Below are 14,949 nucleotides of genomic sequence, written 5' to 3'. Positions count from 1 at the left end.
GTTTGAAAGGAGTGATGTGGGAAGGAAGCTCTGTTTTGAGAGCAAGAAGGGCAGGAAACAAGTGAGAATTGGTAGCAATCACATTGAGAGACATATGAGAAAGGATACTAAAAAAAGAGCAAGAGCCTTAGGCAGGTAAGAGAGAATAAGGAAGGAAAGTAAAAGTGAGAATACTGCATAGCGAAGAACTGGATGTGAAATATAATTTGGGTATGGTCCCCAAATGAAGTAACTACCCTACCTCGGTTTTCCGTGTAATGGGGAATGTTGAACTCAAGGAGGGCAGTGGATGGTGAATGGAAATGAGGGGTTCAAGCACCAAGCCAAGTTGTAGGGGGAGTTTTAAAGTACTGCCACATGAAATCACAGGAACTGTAGTAAGAGTTTCTGTAATTTACTCTACCTGGTGTTGGCATCCTGTGACTAGTAACCAGTAAAGGCAGAACCTGTCTATAAGGAAGTAAGAGGTAAAAACTGAAAACAAACATCCAGGCACTGACCATCCTCCCCTAACTGGAGAGTGTTGACCTTACCCACAGCAGCAGGAGGGAGAAGGCCATACTGGACCACATGCATGCAACCCTCCCCAACTAAAAGATGAACCTCACCAACTCTGCCACTTCATCAGCTCCATATTTACACTATTTGCAGGAGCTTCAGTGAGGAGTTGTGTTGCCTGACCTTGGGAGCCACACCTGGAGCCCCATGTGGAATCCAGCCCTTCTCATGTTCCTCTCTCCTACCACATGTGATTCATACCTTTCTTAGCTCTGATCCTGGGTGCTCCTGCGCCCTGCCGTTATGTTATAAATGAATGGCTGTTGGTGTTGGTTGATATTTAATGAAGTCCATGTAATACTCTTCACTCATTTACTTACCCAAACAGTCTTAATACCCAGCCTGGGAAAGTTATCTTGGCTTCTTCAAGCTTTTCCACCATCAGCAATAAACATTTTACAGTCTTGGCAAGCTGAGGCTGAAAAGAGAGCATGACTTCAAACAGCATTGCTCACAGAGCAGGCTTTAAACTGATATTAAATCACTAAACTGTGCAAACATAACAGTCCTGTAATAAAGATAATCTATGTGCAGTTCAAGCCGAGAGGGTCTCTGGTCTGAGGGGTGCAGGTGGAACCTCTGGGTTCCCTTTTGAGTGGCTCCACATGAGAGCAGAGAGCCACTAGTTCCATAGTGCTGGGTGAGGTCTGGCCACGCGTGGGGCCATGTTGTATCTCAAGTCCCAGCTTTGTCTATCGCACCAGTCCGGCAGCACGGAAAGGGCTGTAGGGTAGTGGCAGCCCCTACTAATTGCACCAGGCAAGGCTATGCCAGAGTGGTGTAACCTGCTCCACGGGGTGCTTGGCTGTGATACAATCCAACTACTATTCCTTTGTGCTCAAAAGGTGAAGTGACTAAGAAAATATGCCCCAGATTGCCAGAAGTATTCATGGTCTCAAAGCCTGGAAGCACACATCCTCCAGGACAGGCTTCCATGCCTGGTCTCACCCTGCACGTTGTGGTGTGAGGAGGGGATCTCACAGATGACAACCTCAGCAGTGAGAAGCAGAAGCTGTGCTGCAGAGCACTGCCCCTGCTCTGCACATGCTCTCCCCACACATACAGCAGGCCAGACCCACATGCAAAACTATGGAAACAGGCACTAATACGCAAATGTACACAAATCTGTAGCATCTGCTGCCAAAGCAGCTGTAGGCAGGCAGGCAGGCAGGCAGCCCCCACCCAACCATATAAAGTTGTGCTAATGTGCAGTTAGACCACCAGGAAGCCAAGTGTGTGGTGTGACACAGACACGTAGCTGTACCAAGCCCAGGCTTTGAGAGAAGACTTCCCCTCACCTTGGCTTTGCTAGCTTCAAGACCAGCAATGTTTTTGCAAAAGCTTGGCGAGGAATGTACTTGGCAGGACCTCTGAATGTTTTAAATATTACAGGATTTTTGTAGTTTAATTTCATAGAATCATAAAATAGTTTGGGTTGGAAGGGACCTTTAAAGGTCATCTAGACCAGCCTCCAATTTACTCTGAACTGAGACAGTATTTTCCCAGTCTTTCATGGTGTTTTGTGGTGCCCTGGCACACTGGAAGGAAAGCAGCTATGTCTGTGGTAGGGTGGGTCCCTGGCAGGATTAGCCCATGCAGGGGGCTGTGAGGTTGCTGCTCAGAGACCTGTGCTCCTTGTCAGCCCCTTCATGGCAATGGCTGCAGTGCTGCTGAGTGTGTTAAAGCAGTGGAGGCACTTGGGTTTGCTCCTGGAGGAACCTGGTTGGTAAAAGATGTAGGATTACTTTCCAGGGGCAGAATGAGGGAAGTGCTGCTGCTTCCTCGGTTGGACTGGTTGATTTTGCTCTTGGGGCTTTCAGCCTGGTGTCCCTCACAAGCCCTTATATCAGTGGGAAGGAGTGAAGCAGGGCTTGGTGCTGGATTAAGCCCTAAGCAACATCTCAGATGCTTGTACACCCTTGGGATGAAGGAATACAGCTGCATGGCGGGCTGTGAGGAGAGGAGAGGAGCTGCATGCAGCAAATAGTAGGATTTCAATGGAAATGTAAGAGCCTGCAATGCTGGAGCTGTCTCCACTGCCTCCTCCATGGGCATGCAGTACAGCAGGTCTCCAGCCTGCTCTCCCAGGTGAGAAGATGCTACTCTAATCCAGCACCTTAAGGTAATTTTAAGAGAGGGCTAAAAACCACTCAGAAGTGAGGATCCCAAAGGTTGTCCTTTGTGCAAGAAGTGCTGTAGTCCAGAGTCAGCGATTCTGGGTCTGGCACTACGGTTTCTCTTTGCTGCTTCTGACTCGAGATTTTTTTCTCATTTGCTTGCCTCTTAACTGGTGCATAAGCTGGGGACCTCCACGTCTGTTTAGGTGGACCTTTAAGGCTTTGTATCCTCTACAGATCAGCTCTGAGTGGATACTAAGATATGCATGAGACAGTGCGCTCCATGTTAGTGGTTAATGGTAATACTAATCCACCAACAGAATTAATTAATGGGTATTTTTAAGGTACAGTCAGGTTTTGGAGAGTCCTGGAGAGGAATAGAGAAGTGTATTATTGAGTTACTTTATTGTAATGATTTTCCTGTCAGTGAGGGGGAACATGTCATGTTCCAGGCAGTGCTAACACCTGCGTTGGCAGCTGCAGTGAGGAATTCCTGTCTGCCTCACAAGCTTTCTGCTATGGGTGTCCATCCAGGCATGTCCCTCAGGCAGCTCTTGCACTGCTTATCACACCCATAGCAGTTTCTAGGAGGAGGTACAGAATCACAACCCAAGACCAGAGTCATCTGGCGTGGGGTCCCCCAGGCTCAGAAGGGCTCCCTGATCTTCATGTGTCCATACGGTCTCAAGGGACTGCAGGGCCCAGCCAGGCAGAACTGCCAGATGCAAGGGACTGAAATGGCGCATGGCTTTGCAGAGCCCAGTGGTTTGTGTAACCCATATCTTCTGCGACTGATTTCCCAAGTTAGGGGTGTCCTCAGGCCTCTGAAAGCTGATGAAGCAGCCAGTCAGGCAGGCATGGTATCACTCCAGGTCCAAAGCCAGAGTAAACCTTAGAAATACACTTCCTAAACCACCTTCCTTCCCAAGACCCAGGTTAGACTCAGAGCTCTTCTCCCCCTGGGCTTGAACCGGGTGCATAATGTTTGGAGCTGGGGTCCAGCAGCTGCTTCTTTCTTACACAAGACACTGAACTGAAGGACGTGACTACAGTCTTGTCTGTGCCGAGCTCTCCTGCTCACTCCACACCTAACAAAGCTGACAGTATATTGCCATTTTTATTGGCCTGGCTGGCAATTTTTCAGGTGCTAGGTGTGTTTATGATTATCAGGGTCACACCTTAATTAGGAATGGGGAGAGGGGTTTTAAACATACCCACACCTTACCCTTGTTCCTCCAGCCTCTCTGAATGGAAAGGGGTTGTGCAGTGTGTTGCCTGAATTCCCCAATTAGTTGGTGATATTTGCACCCAGCCTCGAGGGAACTGGCCAGCCTGGCACAGAGAACTGCCTGGCTCAGCAGTGCCACGTTGCTGAGCTGTCCCTGCTGCCTCTTGTTCATGACTATCTGTGCCTGTGTGTGCACTTGCAAGTTTAATAGCAGCAATAGTTGCTTTTGTCAGAGATGATATGCAGGCCATAAAACTCGTTTGCCATTCTTTTCTTTTTTTCTCTCACTGAGATATGAAAGCCGTGGAAAAGGCTCCAGAGTCTGTTGGCTATTTCAGATGAAGGTTATATAAGGAATATGAAAAGAATGCATTTTATAGTAGCCAGAGGACCTAAAAATACCACTTTCACAGATCTTTGGACATCATGAAAAGATTTTGCAGCTGGAGATACTGCTCTCCAGGAAATCATCCTTAGTCTAGGTTGCAAGCACAGAAGAGGACAGTAAAACTCTTTTGTGTCCCGGAACAATGTAGAGAAGTTGTGTCTTTAAAGCCAACACTAGCTGTCCTCACAGCAGCCATCTCAGGTGACATGGGACATTGCCTGTGGGCTCCAGAGAGCCTAGCAGGGTAAAACAGGGTGGCAAGAGTGGTAAAACCAGTGTCTCAGGGTGATTCCAGGCTGGAGTGACAAAAAGGGTGAGGGCTGGGATTGAGGATGCCAGTTAAGGGTAAGTTTGTCTCTGGGGCAGTTTTGGGGGTTTTCCAAGTGAGCTGAATCCAGCACTAAGAAACGTCCTGTAAGTATTGCACTGATTTAAGATTAACCAGGTGAAGGGCAACCTTGATAGAGCAGTTCATGGGAAGGAATCCAGGAGAATTTATTGCTTCAAAGATTTGATATTACATCTATGGATTTTTTAGGGCATATACCTAGGTGAAACCAACCATGGGTCACAGGGTTCCCGTGACTGGCAGATGAGTCCTTTTTATTCCACATTAAAGAGAAGGAGCTAACTCCTTTTCCTTCGCTTGACTGGACTAACCATGTAGTAGTTGTGTGTGCGCTGAGATAATGCATGTCCTCCAACTGCCTTTGCTGACCTTGTTCAGGCATTAAGTGATGGCATTGGGGCTCTAGGTCATTATGGGTGCACACATATTGAGGGCATGTTATCTGAGGTCTGTCCTATTCTCCTGGGTCCTTGGTCCCAGAGTGGAGGCAGATTCTAAATGCTGTCTCCCCATGGTCTTCAGGTGCACTCTGAATCTCATCCCTGCCTCTCATCCATGCTGACAGTTTTTACCAGCATAACTGTCACTGGGAGGCCACTGGGTGTGCAAGTGGGATGGAAAATCAGGCTGCTTCTCATCCCTCGTACCTGGGATGAGACTGCCCACCTCATTTCACACCTGGGGTGGGAGATGGGGGAACGTGAGGGGCATCTCCTGCAGATCAGAGCTTGAAAATGCTGGGTGATGTTCCTCCCCAGATACCTAATCTTTACAGCCATCTAGACCTCTTTCCTCTCTTCTTGTTATCTTCCTGGGCAGGCTACAGCTGAGAGCAGGCTCCCATGATCAGAAGAGCAGGCCATTAAGAGCCTTCTCTAATTGTCAGTGTATTTCTTCACTTTTACAACCAGGGACAACTTGACTTTCACATTATCGTCTTACCGTGCCCCCTAGGCTCAGCCTGCCTTTGGCTGCACCTGCTGCCAGCAGTTGGATGGCTGTGTGTGAACCAGAGCGGAATCGTCACCCCAAAGTGCTAGAAATTACCTTTGAAATACAAGAGGGACTTAAAAATGAACATATTCTAAATGCTAATAACATATTTTGGCTTCCTTTGCTTGGCTTTCAGAGTGTGGTTACTTCAAGTCTTTAAGCTCCCTGGAATCATGAAAGCAAATATTTATTCTTCATGTTTGTTTTTCTTTTAATGAAAATGGAGATTGTCATTCAATCTTATGATTCCAGCACATGTGGCTTCAGGACAGACAGCTAACATTAGGCTTGCCAGGAAATAGTGACAGCTGGCGACAGCGTCAAACACTTGTTTGGGCTTTTTCCTCAATACACATATGCTTTGTGCTCAGACCAACAGGGAGGTGAGCCCCTTGATTTAAAATAAATCCTCCCAGAAGAAAGAAATCCATCTGTCTGGGAAAAGTTAAAAAATATTTTTGCATTTATTTTTTTTTATGAATACAAACTCTAGTGAAGAAATATTCCTCTGTTTCCATTGGAAGGCAGTAACCAGCAAAAATTAATATACAATATCAAGGAATGCTTGGTGCAAACGGACCAGAAAGGATTCCCCACAGAGTATGCCTACATACAGGAAAAAAGGTTGCTGCAGTTGGAAAAGACAAACGGGTTATTATGTTTTTTTTGCATTTAATCTCCCAATTATAAATAATCAATGTGATTTACAAAATAATTTACAGAAAATGATTGGATTCATCATTGTAATAAATTACTCGGTACGATGCCACCAGCATTAAGAAACAACACAATACTTCTGACACCATCAGCGTCAGTGTTTCATTTTTGCATTGGAAATCAAGGGACAGACCTGCAGCTCCTCTGGCTGGGCTGGCTCAGATTTGTGCCCGCCAGGGACCTCTTGGCAGCCATGGTTCCAACAATTTCATCTTACCGAGAGGCCAGCACCCCACATAGTCTACGGTTAGTTAGAGCTGATACTGCCTTGCGTTGCCAAAAATGACTCAGGCCTGAAGTCATGAAGGGCTCTGTGAGCTCCAGCCCTGCTGGCAACCAGAGAGGCAAGCACTGGGCACCGGAGGGCTCCTTTCCTGGTTTCAGCTGTAAAACAAAGGTCAGATCTGCAGGGTTTTGGCACGGGCAGGCACAGAGAGACAGGGACTGTGGGAGGGAGGGAGCAGAGCAGGTGAGTGCCGACCCAAGGCTAGGGCAGACCCAAGGGGCTTGGGCGAGACAGCATCTTTCCTAGACCTCTGTCATCCTTCTCTGCAGGACTCAAAACATTGTCATTTTTAGGTTGCTGCCCTCAAACCCTCTGAGGTCTGAAGGAGCCGTAACAAATTCTTACCATGTTATGAAGACCTATAAATCTGTTATCAACCACTCTAAGCTGAAGGAGTGACACGGGACTGGACAGAAGATTATATGGCATATCTTAGCATTAAAGATGGGTCTGAACAGAGATCCTGGGTCACAATGCTCCCTGCACTTGGGCAGCCCAAGACCTTGGTCTAATCTGTGAGGCTCAGGCTCTTCTCACCCTAACAGGTCTTTCCACTTCATATGACCTTCTCCCCGCTTCCTACCAAACAGGCATCCAGTGGTCTTCTTCTAACCGCTGAGAAGCAGTAGCAGGGCCAGTGATATTTTGGGCAGTGCTGCCCATCGCTAGGCTGTATGGGGGTGACCTCATCCCATTAGCTGAAATCTCCTGAATCCCATGGTCCCCCAGCTTCCCAGTCCAGGTAGCGAGGAGGCAGTAATTGGTGTAAGGGGAGGATTTGGCAGTGGTTGCCTCTCTGAGCCTTGTGGAAGGAGGGCAGTCATGGCACAGAGGTAACAAAACCCATCAAAAGGCAGAAGGATCCAAACAGTGGAGAATCCTGGTGGGCCAGACTTTGCCCCAGTATCAGCTGAAAAGATTTGTTAGGCCTGGCTGGGAGGGTTAGTGCGCTGGGTGGAGACACCATGCAAAGATCTGGGACTAGCCAAGGCTGAGGAGTGGTTCTGCCAGTGCTGCCTGGGCAAAACCTGTGTGCTTCACCTGCTGCAGTGCTCCTGGGGGAGCTTCCATCTCCATCAAGTCTGGCTGGGCTGGGGGCTGTCTGGGAAGCCGGCATGGCTGCAGGAGGAAAGCCTTCCATTCACACAGCACAGAGAGTTGCTTGTTCGTGGGGTCTGGTGTGTGCTGAACCAACGCTGAGAGGTGGCAATGGGGGAGCAGTCAGCTGCGCTGTCGCCAGCCAGTCACTGCAACCTCCCCACAGAGGGAGGCAGAAATCTGGCCCTTCATACAAGGACTGAGGGTTTCAGTAATGCTTCAACCTTAGTTCTGGGACTTGGGGCTGCTCGTGGCGCACACCGTCTGTAGCTGCAGGAAGACAGCTTGTGTGGTGGTTGTGGGCTAATCCAATAAGCCAGTCTGTGTGTTTGCACCCAAGGACCTCTGAATGGCTTCTCTTTTCACAGTGACAGAGTCAGTTCGAGCTTTTCTCCCACGCAGTCTTCTAAACGAGGCCAGATGGCCTGCAGATTGCTAGACGACCTCCTGTTTCGTGATGGTGGGCTGCGGGATGGAGGTGGGCTGTTTTGCCACAGTTGCAATGGCTCCAGGCAGCAGCTTGTATTGCTCTGGTCCTGACCCTGCAGGTGGAGATGGCTGTGGAGTTTCTGGAGTAGCTACAGAGAGAGAAACCAAATTAGAAGAGGGCCTCGTGGATCTGACAGCACTGGGATCTGTTCTCAGTCATGCGGGGTTCAGATGTAAGCAAGGCAGAGGCTCTGTAGCAAAACCATAGCTACTAATGGCTTGTGTGTTTGCAGCAAGGCAGCCCGGATACACAGGCACAGTTAGATGCCCTGGAAGAAACCACAATAGCGAACACTGAATGAGGGGAGCTGCTGCCATTTTGACCTGTACTGGCTCCTTTTTTGGTCAGCTGAGGTCATCTCAGCTCAAATTCCCAAGTGGTGGCCCTGTGTGGTGGACCAGAGTCTCTGTGGTTTTGCAGAGGGAAAGTGAGATGTGTCTGAACCATTCAGATTACATTCAGGGGAAGAGGAGCCTTTCCACTGATTTCAGTAGGCACTGGACGGGATCATTCATACCTTAAGGGCTATGTAAAAGCTACAGTCTGCCAAGGAACATCTTGTTGAATCGGTTAGTCTAGCCTAATCTAATCTAACCCACCTCTCTGTTTGTCTTTCCCTCCTTTCTGCATAGGAATTTCTCACACACTTACTATCAGAGACTCTGTCTTGCATGGAAATTTCCTTGCGAGGTAGAAACTACCTCAACAGGCACCCTGGAAAGCTCTCAGTTTCTTCTGGGAGCTCTCCACCTCTCTGGTGATACTCACACATCTGCCCATTGTGCATCTGAGGAGGCATTGTGTTGGCCACAATGACATTTGTTCCCAGGTTCTCCTGGATCAAATGAGGGTGCAGGGGGTGGTGAGCATGCGGCGTTTCACTTGATGAGCCTAAAAAAGTGCATATAACATTAGTTGCCACAACAGCAGAAGGAGACAGTTCAGATGGGCAGATCAACTGCACCAAAATGTCCAAGGCTTTGTGCATGATCAGCCTGTGCATATGTAATTGGAGCGCACCTTCCCATCTTCCTCCACGGATGCCTTGGTTTTACTAATCCCTGCCTGCTGTCTGCATTTCCTCCTATACAAGATGACATTCCTCTCCTCCTGAGTCACATCTCCACATAAAGAACAGCACAGTGACAACTTTTCATTTTGTTATGTCCCATTGAATGCTCCCACTAGAAAATCTGGGACACACTTTCAATCAGAGCTTTCAGACCCTTTTGTTTTGATGACTCCCTTCTGACAGGGAGGAGGATTAGTGAAATGGCTGGCTGGGAGGAGTTTGGGCATTGCATAGCAAAGCTTGTCTGCATGCAGAGGACTGGGGATGCCTCTTTGTAAATAGATGCACAGCTAATGCATCTCTTTAGGTGGGTAGAAATGGAGGACCCTTTGTTACCACAGCCACTGATAGGGGGAGATGATTCTGTGTGAGTCAAGGGCTGACCTGCGTACAGGCTGTCTCCACCTTTTTCAGGTAGGAAATTACGGCTGTGGAGGTTCTCAAGGGGAGGGTGATCAGGGAACACTGAGAGGCCCCTTGCAGAGCCATCAAGCACTCACCTCCCAGCAGCATCTCCTGCAGCAGGTTGTCAATCTTAGCCATACCAAAGAGCTTGACGAACTGGATCTGCTCTATCATCTGCCAGGTGATGCTCTGTAGCACAGGCAGCAGCAGCAGCAGCTCCCCGAAGCGGCCCCGTGAGTCATACTGCCGGTCATTGATGTAGTCCTCCAGGCTGACCTGCACCTGGTACCGCATCCGCTTGATCTTGGAGGGGTCACTCAGTCCTTTGGCATCTGAAACAACCCACAGACCAAACTATCCAGGCTGCCTCCCTAGGAGCTGCCCTTCAGTAGCAGCATGAAGTCTGGGCACAGGCTGAGGTGAGCTGCCTCTGATTCTCTATCATCTGCTGTAACGGGCACTTTTTCCCTTCTTAGGCTGACTTCTCCCCTCCTTCTCAGAACAGTTTGGCCCAGAGAAGAGACCAGGCAGCATCTCCACAACGCAGGACCAGCGTTAGTTGGCATAACCTAGACTAGAGTCCTCTGATGGTAACCCTCACCAAGCTGGAGCATACCTGGGTCGAAGAAGATGATGGCTTTCAAGCAGGCATATTCATTATCATCTATCTGCAGCTCCTGGAAGGGAAGGACCAGCTCATCTAGGATGCGGATGGCCACGCGGTTCACCTCCACCAGTTCGGGGCAGTTCCGTGGGATGATGTGGTCATTTCCTTTGGACAAGCAGCACAGAGACCACCACCTTATTATTGCCCAAGACTTATCAAGGGTGACAAAGAGTTCAAAACCTGGATAACCAACGCTGAGATAATTTTGAGGGTGGACTTAAGAAGCTCCTCCTTCTGCCCCTTCCCTGGCTCAGCCCACCAGAAATGCTGGTCTGTGTTGCCAGAGCAGCCTCTCCTTACAGAGGAGCCACTCAAGCATGGAAAAGCTGACCAAGGAGCAAAACCCTTTTTCTCAATCACACCACAGCCTGCTTACACAAATCTGGGGGGCCAATGTGAATGTTTATAGTCCCCCAACTTTGCCACATGATGTGGCCTTGATATGAATGTCAGCCAGGCCTAGCTGCCCCCAAAGGTTGTGATAAGCTTGCTAAAATACAGAAGAGGTCAAGCTACCACCCTGCAAAAAGATGTCCACAAACACTGAACCACCCTGTCCTTCACCCCAGCAGGGAAGCTTCGCAGAAGCAGATGGGCTGGGAGCAGAAGTGCACTCTTTACCTAGCAGCAAGACGTCCTTGAACACCATGGACCTCTTGGCAGCTCCCAGTAACAGATGTTCCCCTGCATGTGCTCGCAGCAGTGCTACCTGCAACAGAAGAGAAAAGTTATTTGGGTGATGCAGAGACAGAGACAAGGCTGTGATTTCACATAAGCAAGAAAGCCCAGCATTCCTGTGCTGCACTCAGGGATGTGGAGTGAGAGCCCCTCTCCAGTCACCGTCAGAGAAAGAGGTCAAAAAATGGTTTTCTCCTGTGCATAGACAGCTATAAATCCATCAGAACCCCCAGGTAATAGGCAGCACCTGAAACATCCTGTATTCATGGCACATGTCATGAGCAAGACCATGCCAGACTGTCCCAGGACCACACGCCAGCAGTGGGACATGTTCACTGTGGCCCATTTGCAGACAAGACAACTCCTACCAAATGCCGAACGAGAGACCATGCTCCAGCCTAGAAAGAGGGAAGAGGTACGATCTACTGCTGTGGACAGTTGCTGTCCCTCTGGGCCATGCCCACTTCCCACATCATGGGGACCCACATCCACCTGGATGGTGGGGTCACCCTCTGACCATTCATTCCCTCCACAGCAATGGGCATTTGGGCCAGGGAAGCCAAAGGGATGTTTTTCTGCCCTGACGTTAATGATTGAAGTGTTTCATTTTACACCCTCCAGTGGCTCCTGAGAATGTTCTGAATCTTTTGCCCTCCTTCAGTTAAAAATTTCAGAGATTTAGGCAGAAACAGAAGTTAACAATTGGACAGCCTGACACAGAGGCTTCTTAATGCCCAGCCAGGAGCCTCTGCTGAAGAAAACAGTCATTAAACATTAATGGAGAGATTCTGAAAAGTGCGTCCTGATGGGAATAGTCCCCTTTTCCAGTGTGTTATCCCTCAGCATCTGAAAAACCCAAGAGAAGTCTTACCCTAACAAATGCCAGGAGGATGTGTCACCCATAGAAGAGAGCTCTCATTAGACAAGATGCTGATGTCTGACAGAGGGATATTTTTTTTTTTGGCAGAGGGAGAAAAATGTTATGCAAAATAAACAGAGTGGAGGGTCCTTGCAGAAAGGCTACACACACATGATACTGGGGAACTTTTATCTATATGCCAAAATCTAGCCTGTTTCTATCACTATCCAAACATGGGTGGATATGTTAGCCAAGCTGCTTGTAATTACCAGAGATGCATGAAACTGAGTTTTCCTATCTAATGAGACATTGAAAAGGATGGAAAAACTACAAGTCTCAAGGGGCAGCAAAGCCCTCATGTCGAAATTTCCTGCCTAATACAAGTTCAAGAAAGCTCAGTTTGGAACAACCATTTTTATTTCCTTAAAATTTGCTCGTTTGAGCAGGGTTAAAGTCAATTACTTTAACAAGGCAAAACCATCTCATTTGGTATTTGTTCTTGCAGTGATCAACCTGAGATACATCGTTCCATTGTGAACTAGGATAAATATAAAAGTTGTAACACAAGAAAGTAGAACTTTAACTTTGAAATTAAATTGCTTTGCCCCACCAAACCCAGTACTTTGACATTTTGGTGCAGAGGAAGAATGAGGGGTTGGGTATGACCTTTCCTATAAAAATGTTGGCAGTGAGGATTCATTCCCAGGCAACATTTTAATGGCAATGTAACAGTGTTTCCCAACATGAAATGTTCCCACTGGACATGTCTTGACTGGCTCCCATGCCCCTTGGGCAGCTGCCTTGCACATAGCTTTGTTCATTCCTGTTCCCTGGCATTTCTGTCCTTCCTCCTGCGCTCCCCTGCGTATTTTCTGCCTCTGTTCTCATACTGTCCTTCAAAAGCATGAATGGCATTAATTGATTAGTTTCAGTGCAGCACAGTCTTTCCTCTCGAGCCCCTTGGGACCGATTGGGAACTGCCTATGATGGGAGGTGGCTGGTCATAACAGAAGACCTATTTCAGTCGAGACAAGCCTGTGGAGGATGCTGAGAGCAGCCTCTCTCCCCTGTGGGAAGACAGGGTTCAGACTGTCATCTTTAGGTTTTGTTTTCTTTGAGAAATTTTGCAGCCCCACAATTGTAAAATGAGCTCATGTAGAAATTGCTGTAGTTTGCAGAGTTACTAACCAGGTTCAATGCCTCTGTTCCAAATGGCACAAGGATGCAATGGATTATGCAGAGCTGCTCCAAGCCTCTGCTGGGCTGCAGCCTGTTTGCTGTGGAAATGTCATTTGCCATTGGAGTCCATTTTGGTTTTCATAATTTTTAAGTCGTGTTTGCCTTAGTAGTTTAACAGATTTCTTACGATTTTAAACAAATTAGCACTTGCATATAATAGAAAAGAGGGAAATATGCTCCTGTGTTAATTGAATTGCATTGAATTCCCTGGGGCTCTGTGCTGCTGAGTGGTTACTGAAGAGCTCAGATTTAGGATTTAGTGGGGTTTGATCAGCTGGATACTCTCACTTTCTGGATATCCTTTTTCTTCATGATATAAAAGTTATGTCTAGGTCAATAGGGCTGGAGACTGATCCTAGATGAAGAGAACACACACTGGGTTTGTGTACACTGGGCAGACTGGAAATACCTTCCTACCTGTGACAGGATCTGTGCTGGCCACTGCCAGACGTGCTATACTATGCCAGAAGTGTTATCCCTTCCTCCTGGAGCCTCCCCACCATCCACACATGTTGCTCAAGACTGACACACATCATGTCCTGCAACATTTGCTGCAGGCTTCTGAAATTTGGACTTACACAGGAGATTTCTCCCTGTATCTCTTTGAGGCTGCCTGAGATCCTGCAGTGCAGTTTTATAGAAGATATCAAACCCCCTGTGCTTATCTTGGTTAGGGAAACAGCAAATGTCATTTTAGTGTGTCATGTGTCAACACATGACATGTCAACACAGTAATTTGTGTTAAATGCAAATATATTCCTGGGGTTTAACCCTGAAAAGAGATTTTCGTATTGCCTTGGGAGCAAACTAGTGTTTAGTTTCATTAATTCCACACTAGGAGAACAGTTACAAACATGTCCCCAGGCAAGAAGCAGAAAGAAATGCAGATAGGCAGAATTGTGTTTAAGTCTTAAGCAGACCTTAGGCTAGAAATCTGTCCTACTAAGTCTCATTACCCTAAGCATTTGTGTAGCACTTCAGGTTTTCAAAGTGCTGCACAAACTATAATTAATAAATAATTGACAGAATGACCCATGCAAAATGCGCACCTGATTATGTACTTAATTTGAGCTCAATGTTATCATGACTGTGCTCATCGACTGATTAGCTGCACATGCAAATGGCCTGTGCTGGCATTGTATGGATGCTGTTCCCAATCAGCTGCAGCAGTGAGGATAACAGTGTGGACAACACGCATTTTCTTTGAAGGTCTCAGCTGCCTGGCTGTCCTTCGGCTCCCCGCTGCCTTCGCCAGGGTAGAGCAAGGGAGGGTGGGTGGGGGGACTTGCCTGGTCATCCAGGGGCAGCTCACAGAAGGCAGGGATGTACTTGGCCCACTCCACCAGCACCAGCAGCTGCTGTTTCATGGACTCACACACATCGGAGATGTTGGCAATCTTCTTCCCTCGGATGTCTCCGTTGATCACAGGAACTGGGGATGATATCTGGAAGGAGAGAAGAGATCCTTTAGCTTTCAGTGCCACAGACAGGAAAATCCCAGGCTTATAGGTTGCGTTGATGCAGATTCCAGCATCAATGATGACTTTTTTCTCTTGCACACCCAACTCCCAGAATATGTGGCCCAGCACAACTAATTTAAATTGAGATGAACCTGGGGATCTGTGAACATGCAATGCTTCAGAGCTGAGGCTGTGGATCATCCTGGTAAACTGCCATGCCTTGAATAGACTGGAAAGCACAGAAGGAATGTTTCTAAAGCCAAGATCTTCCTCCCACTGAACAAATGTGCTCAGTCAAGATCCAGGCGGGAACAGAGGGGCTCATGTAGCAGTCAGCCTCACCAG

At 47.9% G+C, this 14,949-nt stretch overlaps 1 protein-coding gene across 2 annotated transcripts in view; it reads right to left on the bottom strand.

Moving 5' to 3' along the window:
- Positions 1–6,074: 6,074 nt before the first annotated feature.
- Positions 6,075–14,949, bottom strand: part of HNF4A (hepatocyte nuclear factor 4 alpha) — a 37,965-nt gene continuing 29,090 nt past the window's right edge. For both annotated transcript variants that reach the window (XM_055814237.1, XM_055814236.1), the window contains exons 5-10: positions 14,430–14,589; positions 10,990–11,073; positions 10,318–10,473; positions 9,797–10,033; positions 8,993–9,115; positions 6,075–8,312 (exon numbers count right to left, since the gene is read on the bottom strand). In XM_055814237.1, coding sequence (XP_055670212.1) covers positions 8,170–8,312; positions 8,993–9,115; positions 9,797–10,033; positions 10,318–10,473; positions 10,990–11,073; positions 14,430–14,589 — 903 coding nt within the window. In that variant the 3' untranslated portion in view covers positions 6,075–8,169. The remainder of the gene's footprint in view (positions 8,313–8,992; positions 9,116–9,796; positions 10,034–10,317; positions 10,474–10,989; positions 11,074–14,429; positions 14,590–14,949) is intronic.

This window comes from Falco peregrinus, chromosome 9 (genome assembly GCF_023634155.1).
Source record: "Falco peregrinus isolate bFalPer1 chromosome 9, bFalPer1.pri, whole genome shotgun sequence".
In the NCBI taxonomy this organism is placed as follows: Eukaryota; Metazoa; Chordata; class Aves; order Falconiformes; family Falconidae; genus Falco; species Falco peregrinus.
The sequence above is the reverse complement of the archived record's forward strand: the minus strand, read 5'-3'. Positions and strand labels throughout refer to the sequence as shown.